We start from the raw sequence: 14,424 nt of genomic DNA on the forward strand, positions 1-14,424 counted from the left end.
TGTCTGTGGGGCATCCTACTCTTTCATCAATCAGAAATCGCAGAACGCCCGGCGTGGACTGCCTAGCTGGCTCCCTGGCTTTCCAAGGCTCATCCCATGTACTCTAATCGACTAACATATTCACCGCCCCTTTGCAGCGTCGGTATCGAATAGAGGCTACACAAGGGGGAAGGCCATTGCGATATGAGAGAGACGGAAGAGTTCAGTTGATACTACACAGCACATCATATTGTCACAGCGCATCATGAGTCAATTGAATGCATACTAGATTGACCCGGCCACTTCAATCTAGCTGAAGCCGACCTCCCCTTTTCCCCTATCGGTCCCCTAACGCCGACTCAGCGCTGGTCCACTGGCCAGCGTTCTGACAATGACCCAGAACTCCTTTTAGGCGCCATTAGGCGCTCTACGGCGCCCGTTCCAAACGCGCCATGCCCAAAGCGACGTTGATAGACGGAAAAGTGACAAGACCTCGCCCAGGCGAATCATAACAAATGTCTTCTAAGACCACCACACATCGTACATCTACTACGTGTGACGGTGGGACGGAACGGCGCACAGACAGTACTATCCCAATAGTTGCGACAGGGTTAAATGTATCGCAAATACAAGGACGGGTGCAAGAACATGCGGCTACTAGAATATAATCCTCAACCACCTGAACGAATCCGGACCCCGCCGCGATCTGTATGAGGCGCTGGCGATAATGATGAAGCAGTATCGTCCATGCTGTACTGCAACGTACTAGCCCCAAATGTGGAACCGTCTGGTCCAATGAGATGACAGCGATGGTCCAGCGCAGGACAGCTGCACATCGTAAGGCAAGGCGGCTCGCAGGAAAAGTGGCGATTACCAATCACTAATCACTGTTCCCAGGGCCGTCGTAGCGCTATAGTACTGTGTTCAAGGCGTGAAAACGCCTTACACGCCACCAGCATCCATAATGGTGTTGGGGTTCAATGCCCCGTACCCGACGAGCCAGTGCAGCGTAGAGGGCAAATGCGTCCAATGGGTGTACTGGTGACACTCTCATAGCACATCCCAGATGTTCCTGACGACCGGGCTCCCGCCCGCCACAGGTGGACTCCTCGGATCTTTCCCATCGCTTAATAGGCCCTCTCCGCTTCCGCCTGCAGCTTCCGTCTTTCCCATGACATCGCTGCTCAAGTCCTCGACTCTAATGATCGTCTCCTGAGACGCGGTAGCCGTGAAAAGCTCGACGTGGAATGGGTTGCGTGTGAATTCGGTTGTGCGTGGCGATAGGAGTGCATCGAAAGCGAGACTGTCATTCGGCTCCGGCCGATTTGATGAGTTCGCCTCGGTAGTCATTTGCAGGGGCTGCAGGCGAAGCTGATCAGGCTTGGAAGGTGGATTTGACTTCGGCGGAAGTTCCTGGGCGCTTGCCGCAGCTTGATCCGTGGGTGATACTTCCAGTTGCAGTGAGCTGCTTGGTCGCGTTTGAGGGGGTGAGGGTGTAGCCGAAGGAGCCGTATGGAACGATTCGGCGACTGAAGCTATGGAGTTAAAGCGTTGGTGTTCCGGCCGGACTTGATGGAGTATCGAATGAGTCTGGCGATGCTGAGGCAAGGCCTTGTCCTTCGGTTGGGGCTGTGCTTGAGGTGGTGTTTGGATGTTATGCGTAGCGAAGAAATTGAAGGCATCTGTTGGGAAACTGCCAGCACCGGGAGAGAGGAGGCCAAAATCCTCCGCTGGATCGGATTGGTGGAAGGGCGTCATGTGGAATTCAGTTGCGCGGGGTGAAGCGAGCGGAGGCGGCATGTCTGTTTTACTCTCTGCCTGACCAATCCCCTCGACGTAATCACTCAGATGTGGATGTAGCTTTGAGTCGTGGCGTGCATGATGCTCTGGATTTGCGGCTGGTACGTGCGATGTTTCGTGCACAGGACTGACTGCTAGAACGTGGGGCACATCTAACGCGAAATGGAAGGGCGTATTGGAGAACTCAGTCGCGCGCGGCGAGAGTAACCCAAAGTCGGGCTCCGGCTGCTCTTTTTGCTGGAATGCTGTTAGATGGAACTCGCTGGTTCGTGGCGACATCAACGGAGGCCGTGACACGGCGGTTACGTGGCGGTCATTGTCGGCACTTTCTCCTTTTTCTCGGAAAGGAAGCTGCCTTGAGATGCTCGAAACTGCCGCAGAGCTCGAAGGAACGGGTTTCACGTGTTCACGGGTCGTCTGCTTACATGTTAGTTTTCAAGCATGACCGATTCTCGAAAAGCTTGCAACATCGCCAAGATTGTGTGGTATTACTACTCATCAAAGACGAGCATCCTTCAAGTGCTGAAGTGGGATTGAGCGAGACACTTACCTGTTCGGCTGCCTTGTGATCAGTAGCATTATGTGTAGCAGAAAGTGAAGGTTCGGAAGGAAGCGTGAGCATGGGCACCACGTGACCCTTAGTATCCACATACGCCATCGTGGTGTTCTGCGGAGCAGCCGAAGCAGGCAAGATATCGAAGCTTTTTGAGTTCGGCTCCCATGAATGGCGAACGCCAGGGGACCATGGTGATTTGAGTGGAGCTGACGACGGATGAGCAGACAGTGGCATGTTCCCTGTGCTCGCCCGCTGTGATGTTGAGTCGACATCGGGTGGAGGCAAAGGGGCTGTTCGCGGTGTCCGGGATCCATCAGACGAATTGCTGTTGAACGGAGCAGCTCGTCGATCAGCCGGAGATGCCCCAGCCAGCAGAACTGACGGGCGTGAACCTGGAAATCGAGCGCCATAGGCGTTGCTCTCCGTTCTCACGATCTTGTCTCTAAACTCTTGAAGCTGCATTATCAAGCTCATGTTCGGCCCTATCCACTTGCTTCGCTTCTTGACAGCATCGTAAGCTTCTTGCACGCTAATGCCCGGGTTCTTATATAGCCCGTAAGCGACAATCAGGCTCGCTGATCTGCTGACCCCACACTGACAGTGCACTAGTACACGTTTACCACACTGTACTCGATCATCAATCAATTTGACGAGCCTGAACAAATCCGGAACAATGTCCGTGTTGTGCTCCCACGGGATGTGGATGTACTCGGGATCTGACGGCGACGTTGTCTTAGATGACTGGGTCCCTTGGAGGCCGTGACCTGTAGCGGCTTTCGGCGTAGTGGGTGAGGCCGACTGCTGCAGTGTAGCAGGGTCAAACGTCGACGGCTTCAACGCTGCGGGATCGCCGGAAAATATGGCTTCCGCTTGCTGCGGTTGGACTTGTCTTCTCGCAGCAAGTTCGCTTAGGTCTGAGGATACAGCAACTGTAAACGGATTCTTCACTTCGCTCGCTACGTTCATGATGACATCATATTTCAAAGCTTCTTCGACAGTTGGCTCATAGTACAGATCCACCCCAGATTCGTATATGCAGATTGGACCGTTCGGGTAAGATTCTGGTTTTTCCTCCCGAGATTGCGGGATGTCGAAGTTCGGCTCCGAGTCTTCCTCGTCTTCGATAGGTATCTCTGCAAATCCATGCGGTGCAGGTTTCGGCCGGACTGGTGGCAGCATCATGCCTCCCTTAGGGGCAGCGCTAGGCGAAAACAGCGGGAGCGACGGCGATGACTGAAAGTGTCGGAGCGTATTCGGGCGTGCGAAAGAGGGAGTTGGTGGTATGGCGAGTCGGATCGGCGCATTGCTGTTGCTCGGTGTTTGTATAGTCAACGCAAGGTTTGTAGGCCGCCGTCGCGGTGGGGTTGGTGGTTTGACGAAGGACGGTGACGCAGGTGCGGACGTTGCTGATTCCGCTTTTGCGGCTTGTGGAATGGACGCAGTCGTCACGGCACGGCTGAGTGTCAAAGGATTTGAGGTATTGACTGCCAGGTTCTTCAAGTTTCGCGGTTTCTTGGCCGGTGTGGTAGGCCGCTGGAGTTCGAAGAACGTGGTGGGTGATGAGTCCGTGCTGCGTGACCTGAAGTCTGCCGAAAATGACGCCGGAGGGATCTTGACCTGAGGAGACTCCGGTGACGGCCCTGGAGACGGCTCCGTCATTGAAGATGCGTCACCTGTAGAGTTTGCTGTAGTGGGCGAAGAATCGGACGAATCTGAGGATGAAGTGGATATGCTGTTGTGTGGCTGGTGGAAAGCGGCGAAAGATGGGCCCGTGGATTTCTGGGAATACGAATACGTCTCAGCAGCGACTGAACTCTTCAGCATATTGCTCCGCGCGGCCGTCGCATTACGATCAGATAAGCCGGCGAATTCCGTGCTGTTTGTATCTCCTCTAAAGGCCGACATGAACGAAGGCATCGGCACATCTGACGTTTGTGGGCTTGTTTGTACGGGCATGCTCAGAGAGCGCTTGCTTGATATGCTCGTTGCTCTTTCCGATCGTTTACGGCTGTGTTGGTGACTCAGTCGCCGATTGACCTGACAGCTCGTCCGTGGAGAAGTAGAAGCGGCGAAGGACGTAGGTAGTGGACTGGGCTCAAGCCGTTTAGTATCCGGTAAATTTTCAAGCGTCGTTTCTAGAGGGAAGGACCTTTTGAGGGTAGGACTGTCAGCTCTCTGGTCAACTAGCGTGGCCGCCATGGCTGGCTTTGGCAGGCCCTGTGGTGGTAGCGTAGAAGCGAGAAATAGAGAGAGCGAGAGGGAGGGGGATAAGGAAATAACGTTCGGCGAAAAGAGGAGTAATGCGGAGTGACTGCTGGAACACTCGACTCCTCCAAGACAGGGAGTGTTTGCGGCGAGGACTCCAAGCGCGTATAGCAAAGGACGGAAGCAAATGCAAAGGGGTTACGCCAGAAGGCAATGCACCGCTGGCAGGAACGACATACCGCAAATTCAGCAGTACGGCATCGAGCTGGTGCAGCTATCGAAACGGATACGGCGAGATACCAGATCTCGGATTAAGCGCCTGAAGGAGTGGTCGGCTAGCCAATGCGGTGCGAAGACGAGACAGACAGGACGAGAGCCGTAGAAACCTCGCGGCGGTAGCAATAGTCCCGGGAAGGCCGGCTTGGAGAAGTCAAAGGCGTGGGAGCATCCAATGCTCATGCGCGTGCTGAGCAGGATGGAGGAGAGGAGGATGGAACTCGAGGTTCGAGGACGCTAATCTACGTCGACAAAGAAGAGCTGATTAATCACATCACAGCACAACTTAACCACGTAGAAAATCCCATTGTTTTATGACAGCACTGTTATTACTATACTACACATCTGCTTCCACCAAGTTTTCTTCGCTCTAGTTCAGTTATTGTGCTAGAATTCGAGGTTAAATAAACGACATCTTGAACACAGGAGACCTATTTTTAACTGTCCCGTTTCAACTAGTTAAGCGCCGCTCAAGTTCCAACCGTCGAGGTGGCCAATGGTTCGAGGTTCTGGCGTGCGGCTTGAGGGCACGGGGCAGGCTGAAATGAACGCCGTGGGCTCATACATTTTGGGAATAAAAGTTCATGGCCACACCAGCTTGCCTTTGCCTCTATCAAGGTAGCCATGGATTCTTGCTTCTGTTAGTGACCAGCTATCACGAACGCTGCAACTTCAGGCACGTGACATGAATTCACTGAGCCGCAGCTCAACCGCCTGCAACTATTCGTTCCTGAATCAAAGCAAAGATGCGCATCAGCGGAATAACCAATGTAATAACTGATGTATTTAAATTACAGGTCGAATGTGTTACGGGCTTTTCCTTTCGCTAACTCAGCGGCCGTCTGGCGCTGTAACTCAGTAATTTGCCTTGCCATTCCCGCCGACGCCATTCCGCAAGCTCCCATTTACCACTGTCCATCGCTTCTAGTAGACATGTAAATTGCTCTACAAGCTGCCGGTCCTTGAAGTCCTTGTAAAGTACTGCATCCGAACTGGGCGTTGTCGCCGCGGCCGCGAGAGCGTCGAAGTCGATAGATCTAATTTGCTGGCAGTATGTTATTAAATCGGACTGTCTTCATCTTTCTAGCTTCAACCCCTCGTCTGTCTCAAGACATTTAGCTCACAGCGGAAACCAAGCGCTTCTGAGTACGACAAAAGTAAACAGCCTATACAGCCCAGATAATGTCAAACCGAGTGCTGTTGTCGAGTAGTCGGCATAATCTGAGCGTCGCAGGTGTTTCCCGAGTCGTTGTCATGGGAGAGGCTTCCGGAATAATGTTAGCGGGTCTCAGTAAAACCTTTTGAGTTGTTCATATAACTTTCATGTTCTTTGTGTTTTCAAAATCTGCAATCGATCTCAGTCAACTCTTTCCATGTCCCATTTCATGATGAGAAGCTTCGGTATAAGGCAATCTGAGGGGCTTCTGTCTTCTTTGGACTTTGTGTCGGAGACTGAGCAGAACACGAATATGCCTTTTGAACTAGACTGGGTGCGTAATTGTTTCTTGGGCCGAACGATGCATTCTGTCTGCCACCGGGATTGCTACAGAGAGGAAGGGGCTGTGGAGTGTTCGGCGGCTTTTTGTCGGCGGCGGCTTTTGCCTCGGCGAAATTGAAAAGTGTCCGGAGCAGAAGGTACGAGACTCAACAACTTTTCGGTACAGCGTCTGCTGAGCAGAGAACCGTCGAACACTCAAGAAACGCTACCAAGCCGTACATGACACAAGTTACGGCAGCTCTTCTGCTCGCTCGTGTTTCGTCACCTGCGAAAACGGTGATGCGATCCTGGCACCTCCCCTCAGGCAGCTCAGGGGTTGGTAGCGTCCACCGTTTGCGGTTTAGCCGTTGCAGAACTCCAACTGAACATCAGAGACAGGAGCATTTTGTTTTGCTGGATGAAGTGAAGGGGTGAAGCGGGTTCTAGGTACAGCAAAGCGAGAGGAAAGTTAATTCCTTCTAATGTAGCACAGGTGGTTTCCGCATTCTGAGTATATTAATCCATTGTTGATTCTAAAGTGAGCCCACGAGACGCCGTATGGCTCAACCAACAGTTTCTTCCGATTAGAGGCGGGACGGTCCGACTAACAATCGTGCTGGGCTGCTGACAGCATAGTATTGAGCAGCATCCCGATGTCCTTGGCATCGCTGCATGTCGTGAAGATGGACCTGCTGCAACTGGTTTGGTCGTGATATCCTCTTGTGTGTCGTCCTTGGGCTTCGATAGCAATACTTGGAACTCTTCCATCGACAAAGTCCTTGTGATATGTTTCCGTCCGTTCGTCGTCGTCGCCCGATTCTTCAAGGAGGCTATTTGGTGCGCTGCCTCGACTTTCCGTGTCGCCTCCGGTCTCACAGTCTCGCTAGTCCTTCTTCTTGGAACGAGGTTGCTCTCATGCGCCGTATCCGTGTTGACGGGGCTTGCATTTGTTGAAGCCAAAAACGGGAGAGAGTACGGTGATGGGGCCACGGGAGCATGCGATGGTGCCCAAGCCTCTGGCCCATCTCATTACGAGTCAACACAGCAACAGGAGCTTAGAGAATAGGCGATCTGTTTCCGGCGGCCGTCGTTGGTTGTTGGGCTATGGCTGATCATGGAGCCAGACTGTGATTATGTTCTCAGGATGATGTTGCACTCTCTGCCTGCCCTCCGCGTCGACTCCGATGATGCATCGTGGAGGTGTGGATGGGCCGTTTCAAGGTACGTTTTGAGGCTGTTCCGCGAATCCGCTTTCTGGCGTTACATGCTGAGCTGTTCCATCAGGGAGATCAAGACTATCGCTGAGCCCATACCGTTCCTGCTTCTCTTCGCAGCGATACGCTGGCCCAGCGGTCGGGGCATCTCGGCTACCAACGTGCACGTCTCACCGAATGTCGTCGTGGACGGGTAGTCTAGATGGACTGTTGTAGGAGGAGACGAGGGCAATGAAAGAGAAGCTTAAGACCGGTCACTGCAAGATGTCAAAGGCGGTTGGCAGAACCGTCGCGGACGATCAGGGCCGCTTACTTCTTGTCCTTTCCATCTTGATATGGTACTTCCATTGGTTCTACTCGTTGGCAGCCGCCGGTGAAGCAATCACTGTAATCTAATCTCATCTCTTTCACGCACAATTGCCCAGCACAGTTTCGCTTAGCTTGGCTTATGTAACTCTGGCGATATTATCGCGACTTCTACCTTCGCGTTTCCATTCCCCTCACCATCTTGACATTTCGGTGTCCTGCGCATAGCGATCCGCAAGGAATATCTACGCGCTCTCATCCTCCCTCTTCTATCCCTTGAGCGTTAAGGGTTAAACGCTCACCCGCCTCCTTCCTCCCCGCTGTAGACTCCGGTCTGCAACTTCGCCTTCCCTGCCCATTAGGTGCTTGCTTCGGCCGGTATCTTTCGGGCTCCTTCGACGTGTACCTAGGTACGCGGACTTTTGAGTCACCAACTCTTCGGAGTTACACAAAGATAGTCTTTGACTTGATTTGTTTATTTCTTCCTCCATGGCTTTCGCAGCTAACATGTTCACCCCCCTCCTCGAGGGTTGGGCAGCTCCGCTAGAGGCTGTGCCTTCGCAGTCTGAGCCGAAGCTCCCGGGCGAGTCGACTGAAGTGGTCGACGCCGAAAATGTGCCCAAGGCACTGAGGTTCACAGAGCCGGGATACGCCGACGAGGTCGGGGGCTTGGATGTCTCAATCGTGCACAGGGACTACCGCCAACGCGACGCGCCCATCATGAAGGGTGACTTCCCGTCAATGGACGCCAAGATCCCTGCGACGGTGTTCATTGCTGGCGAGGAGCCCGTGTTCGTGTCCGGCTTCGGGAAATCGGGTTCAGCCTGGCTTCGGTCTTCGTTCTCTCTGCACACGCAGTACCCATCTGCCAACCTGCACATCAAGCGCGGCACAGGGGGCGAGGTGACAGTGCGGTTCTTCCCGACCTGCCTCTCGCGCGAGACCGGCAAAATGGGCTTCAGGTTCTTCGGAGGCGCTGGTGGCACTGCCCCGATCCCGCAAGGCCGGGATAAGCTGAGCGTGGAGATCGCCGAACTGCTCACACAGAAGGCATATTTCGAGACCTGTATGGGTCTGCGCATGAAGCCGTTGACTGGCTTGAACGGTCTCGTGTGGTCTGGCATCGACCAGGGCAGGCTGGACGACCTCGAGACGCAGAGCAAAGCAGGGCACAAGTTGTCGGACGCCGATATGCTTATTGTCGCGCTGAGGCGGAGCAACAACGTCAGCATCATCACCAAGCGGCCTGTGGACACTGTCAAAAATATGAAGGCGATGAAGTATTTCACCAGCTACTTCAACGCCATCATGTGGCTTTGCGTCTCGGTTGGATGCAACTGGTTCTACCGTCTGCAGGGCTTAGGCAAGGAGCTGGCCGACCATGACTATCCGTTCGAGCTGAGCACCCCTCCACGCTGGCTGGTGAAGCGATTCAACGTTTCGTCTGCTGACACGACCTTCACGAAACTGACGCCAGCGGAGTGGGGGACATTCCCCCCTTGTATGGACTATCCTGACGCGGAGACATTTGCGTTTATCCAACGGCTTGCCCTGCACCGTGAAGAGCAGCACCAGAGGCGTGCCATCGAGAAGATGTTCAGCGGCGGTGAAAACGGTCAAACCTACGCTACGTTCATGTCAAACGAGGCATTCCCCGACACCTACCTCGTTAAGCTGACCTTGGGCCACCCAGAGGATGAGCATACCTCGCGCCACCAGGATGCCAACGCCTACGCCGACCTCGTCCTGCCGGAGATCGACACGAAGCTTGAACTCTGCTACTCGGTGCTCAACCAGGGTAGCTGGATTTTTCCCGGCCAGATCGTCGACGTCCACAGCGCGAGCGACATCGTGTGTGCCGTCTTCGCGCCGCCGGGCCGTTCCGACAACGTAGTCCCGCTTGACACACGCGTCCCGGTTACCGTCGAGCTGAAGAACGATCCTACATCGACCGCCCGCTGCGTCGCTGCCATTGAAGAAATCAGCAAAGGGCACCAGCGTCCCAAAGGCGTCGATCTTCCTGCCGTCATTCTCGGCGCTCCGGCCAGAATCCTCAGCACCGGTTCTCTCGCAGAGGCAGTGACCCAGCCAATGAGAGATGCGTTCAACAAGGAACTCAAGGAGAGGGTGAAGCTCAATGATGAGCAGAAAGCGGCGGCGCGGAACACGCTCAATTCAGTCACAGGCGTCAGCATCATCCGCGGCGGACCGGGAACCGGCAAGACCTCCACGTTGATGGCCGCTGTGGCTGGGCACGTCATGGCTGGCAGGCAGGCGAAGAATTCCGCCGACAGGCGCAAGGTCCTTGTTTGCGCGTTCTCGAACCAGGCTGTTGATGCGTGCTTGACCAAATTCTCCAAGAAGAATGGCTCCAACATTAAGGCTGTCCGCTTCCGAGGTGCATTCGCAAAGTCTACCCGCCTGAACGCCCTTGTTTCCGCGACCGAGTCCGCCGACAAAGACGTTAAGATGACTAGTGCAGACGACGAGTCAGCCGAGCAACTCAACACGGAGATGAGCGGTACAGACGATCCAACTGTGCCGTCCGTCGCCGCCCAGCCTCCTGCGGAACCAGCTTCATACGAACCGGACATCAGCCTGGACCAGATGACGCCCAACGAGAGCACCGAGAGCACGCAGCGCAAGCTGACGGATGAAGAGGTGGAGGAGCAGGCCCGGATTTGGAACGTCATGCTGGACATCAAGACGAACTCCAACTCGCTCGACCACACCGAACTCGCCTTCAATCGGCAGCGACAGCACGACATCGAGCAGTGGAGCAGCACGCCAGGCCATGCCATGCAAAAAGATGCTGCGAAGTACCTCTCTGTACAGGAGCAGTTGCGTGACCAGAAGGTCCTTCAGAGGAAACAGCTGCGGGCCAAGCTCTTCGAACTCGAGAATGTGCTCACGGAAAAGTTCTGCGAGAGCGTCGACGTGGTGTTCGCTACGTGTAATATGTCGTGTCACGAGGTGCTAATGAACCACTTCAAGTTCAATGTCATCGTGATTGACGAGTCCGGCCAGAGCACGGCGCCAGACACTGCAACTCCGTTGGCCGCCTTCAAGGAGTCTGTAGAGCTCGTGGTTCTCGGCGGGGATCACAAGCAGATGCCGCCCGTTGTCCTCTCGGAGCGCTTCAACGAGTGCTTCAGAGCCCTGTCAGTCTCCCTGTTTGAACGCCTGATCGATGACCCGTCCGGGCGGTGCCTCGTGCAGACGCTTAGCAAGCAGTATCGAATGCACCCTCACATATCCGCCTGGCCGTCAAAGGAGATCTACACGGTGAAAGATGGTGCCGGGAAGACGGTCAAAGGCCTCGAGGACCACAACAGCACCACGACACTGACGGATAAGCAGCACATCATGCAGGAGTACCTCGTGGCGCATCTCGGCGACGCATACAGCGGCAGGATGCGGATTGCTGTGGACATCAGCGGCGAAGACGGCTCGTACGCTAATTACCATGCTGGTAGCAAGTCGAAGAAGAACGACGCAGAGGCGAGTTTCATCGTCGACCAGGTCAAGAAACTGCTTGCCTTCCAGCCCACGGGCAAGAAGTGCAAGCCGATCGAGCCAGCCGATATCGCCATCGTGACGCCGTACACAGGCCAGCGGCGGCTTATCACCGAGCTTCTCAACCGAGCCGCGAGGATCGACGGCATCGATGCACTCAGGCACATCCAAGTGGCAACGGTTAACCAGATGCAGGGCCACGAGTGCAACATCGAGATCATCTCCCTGGTCGCCCACAGCGCGAAGGACCCGATGGACTTTGGATTCGTTTACCGGCGTCATATGCTCAACGTCGCGCTGACTCGAGCTAGGGGATTCCAGATGATCGTCGGCGCGTTTGATACCTGGACAGCGTCGATTGTTGACGAAGACATCCGCTGGAAGAGGCCGAAGATGAGGTACATGAAGTCCCTCATCGAGTCTCTTAACAAGCCGAACGATGGTAAGCCACTGGTCACCGACATCATGATGCCTAGTGACTTCGACCCGTCCAACAAGCTGAAGCACTCCGGGTTTCCTACGCTGCAATCAAGGGGGAAGAAGTCCAAGTCCAAGCAGCCCGACGCAACCATGCGGGATCGCCCGATCGCCAAACCCAAGAACGCGTTCCGGGAGGTGGAGACCGAAATCTTCCAGGAGCACAACCAGAAGAAGAGGCAGAAACAGCGCGGGAAGAACACGGCCCCCAGCAAGACCGCCTTCGGGAAGCCCAAACCCCCTCGAAAGGACGACGAAGGCGCTCCTTCCCCACAAGGCACTACGGTGTAAAGGTATGCAATCTCTCGCGTTTAATGGGCAGTGTCAGCTAACGGCTTGAAGGATTGGGCAAGATGGTTTGGCTGTTGGAGCTGGTTCGGGAGCTGGTTGCTGGGATTTTTGGGTCTTGTACAACAAAAAATTCATCTGATCTTCATTCTTCTCTCCAAAGAAATGCTTTCCTGCTGCAGAACGCGTCGTTCTTGCGAGTCTTGCCATGCCTTCACATCTGCATTCATCAGCATCCGAAGCTTGGTCATGCATTTTCGTAAACTCTCCGTTATTTTTGCTACTCTTGCGATGGATACATATGTGGTGAATGGCGCAGGTATCAGACAGGCTCCAGTCCAACGACAAGTTGCAGGGATATTTCCACCTCCGCACCCCAGCCCCACCACTAATCTGTTCGGGACGATGAAAGCTTGCTGTTGCTGAACCGGTATCCGAGCATGATTTGCAGATCAACGATACCTTAGGCGACTCGATCTATTCACTGAAGGTTTAGACTAGATACTATGATACTTTTTGTGGCATGAAATCGATCTGTGTGTTTGCCCTTGATCAGATCATGCCTCCAGCTCAATGATGCATCCAGCACTGAATAAGGTGGCAGCCAAGATGCGGTAAAGAACTGTTTGGATGACCTCGAGGGCTGGAGAGAGAACGGCGTCGGTAGGTTGCCCTACTACCCACGTGGGACAAGACCGCCATTTGCTAGAGCAACCATCCCGATCAGCCAGGGCATGCGCTCGAGGGTCAAGCAAGGTTAGGTGATGACGCTAGTCTTCGCTTAGACCTTGGCACCGCCAAGCCCGCCCACCGCACCGAGAATTGAAACTCCGGAGTCGCAGACAACCCAACGACAGCAATATCGTCGACCACTAACCAGACAGCACGCCAGCCAACTCGACAAAATGGCAAGCAGGCCGACCGTCACCGTCATCTCCGCCGATGGCTCCGCCAGCGAGCAGACACACCCTCTCCCAGAGGTCTTCAAGGCCCCGATCCGCCCGGACATTGTTCAGTACGGCTTCGCAGCAGCAGGAAAGGCATGCCGCAGTGGCTGATACGTTGCGCAGGACCGTCCACACCGGAATGGCGAAGAACAAGAGGCAGCCGTATGCCGTGAGCGAGAAGGCTGGCCATCAGACCTCCGCTGAGTCTTGGGGTACCGGTCAGTACATACCTACATTGCATTCAGATGTGGAATCGCGGAGATGGGATTCTTGGAGGCCGTAACGGGAAGAGAGCAGAAAACTTCAAGAAAGAGCAGATTGGCATTGCAAAGAAGGCATTGGCTGACACAGCTTACTACAGGACGTGCCGTCGCCCGTATCCCTCGTGTCTCTGGTGGTGGTACCCACCGTGCCGGTCAAGCCGCATTCGGAAACATGTGCCGCTCTGGTCGCATGTTTGCACCGACAAAGGTGTGGAGGAAGTGGCACCAGAAGATCAACCTCAACCAGAAGTGAGTTTCTGAGATGCTGATCGAATTGGGCGCACCGCTGACCCGACATGCAGGCGCTTTGCAACCGTCTCCGCTCTCGCTGCGTCTTCAAGCCCTGCTCTTCTCATGGCCCGCGGTCACCAAGTTTCCACCGTTCCGGAAGTACCGCTGGTCGTGTCCTCCTCCGCCTTCACCGACAGCGCCATTGTTAAGACCTCCGCTGCTCTTGCTCTCCTGAGGGCTGTCGGTGCGGGACCGGATGTCGAGAAGGTGAAGAACAGCCGCAAGCTCCGCGCTGGAAAGGGCAAGCTACGTGGCCGGAGGCACCGCCAGCGCCGCGGCCCACTCGTCGTTTACAGCCCCGAGGAGGATGGCAAGGATCTCGTGCGCGCTTTCCGCAACATCCCCGGCGTCGAGACCTCGTCTGTGTACGCCTTGAACCTTCTCCAGCTCGCTCCAGGTGGTCACCTTGGCCGCTTTATCGTCTGGACCTCCTCTGCGTTCGCAGCCCTCGACAAGATCTACGGCACAACCACCGAGGCCTCCGCGCTGAAGAAAGACTTCCTCCTCCCATCCGCCCTCATCTCCCAACCCGACCTCCCCAAGCTCATCAACTCCTCCGAGGTCCAGGCCGTCCTCCGACCCGTCAAGGGCGGCTCCATCACCAAGCGCGCCGTTGTGCAGAAGAAGAACCCGCTCAGGAACATGCAGGTGTTGCTGAGGCTCAACCCATACGCTGCGCAGTACAAGAAGGAGAAGCTGGGTCAGCAGAAGGTGGAGCAGGACAAGCCGGCTCCGATGCCGGAGGCTTTCGGCACCATGTTGCATGAGAACTAGGCGGTGTTGTGGTTTGAGCTTTGAGCTTTGCTGTTCTCTTACGGAATACAATGGT

The 14,424-nt window shown here is 55.0% G+C and overlaps 4 protein-coding genes across 4 annotated transcripts; 3 read left to right on the plus strand and 1 right to left on the minus strand.

Moving 5' to 3' along the window:
* Positions 1–1,029: 1,029 nt before the first annotated feature.
* On the minus strand, positions 1,030–4,291 carry W97_08586 (uncharacterized protein; the record flags this gene model as incomplete). The annotated part of the gene is made up of 2 exons (XM_007786453.1): positions 1,030–2,196; positions 2,330–4,291. 2 exons carry the CDS (start codon positions 4,289–4,291, stop codon positions 1,030–1,032), a joined length of 3,129 nt encoding a protein of 1,042 aa, XP_007784643.1.
* Positions 4,292–7,407: 3,116 nt separating this feature from the next.
* On the plus strand, positions 7,408–7,704 carry W97_08587 (uncharacterized protein; the record flags this gene model as incomplete). Its single annotated transcript, XM_007786454.1, has 2 exons — positions 7,408–7,514; positions 7,578–7,704. 2 exons carry the CDS (start codon positions 7,408–7,410, stop codon positions 7,702–7,704), a joined length of 234 nt encoding a protein of 77 aa, XP_007784644.1.
* Positions 7,705–8,320: 616 nt separating this feature from the next.
* Positions 8,321–12,097, plus strand: W97_08588 (uncharacterized protein; the record flags this gene model as incomplete). The annotated part of the gene is made up of 1 exon (XM_007786455.1): positions 8,321–12,097. One exon carries the CDS (start codon positions 8,321–8,323, stop codon positions 12,095–12,097), a length of 3,777 nt encoding a protein of 1,258 aa, XP_007784645.1.
* Positions 12,098–12,999: 902 nt separating this feature from the next.
* W97_08589 (large subunit ribosomal protein L4e) lies at positions 13,000–14,369 on the plus strand (the record flags this gene model as incomplete). The annotated part of the gene is made up of 4 exons (XM_007786456.1): positions 13,000–13,109; positions 13,165–13,259; positions 13,403–13,553; positions 13,607–14,369. 4 exons carry the CDS (start codon positions 13,000–13,002, stop codon positions 14,367–14,369), a joined length of 1,119 nt encoding a protein of 372 aa, XP_007784646.1.
* Positions 14,370–14,424: the final 55 nt, after the last annotated feature.

The sequence above is a fragment of the Coniosporium apollinis genome (genome assembly GCF_000281105.1).
Source record: "Coniosporium apollinis CBS 100218 chromosome Unknown supercont1.58, whole genome shotgun sequence".
NCBI classification, from domain to species: Eukaryota; Fungi; Ascomycota; class Dothideomycetes; genus Coniosporium; species Coniosporium apollinis.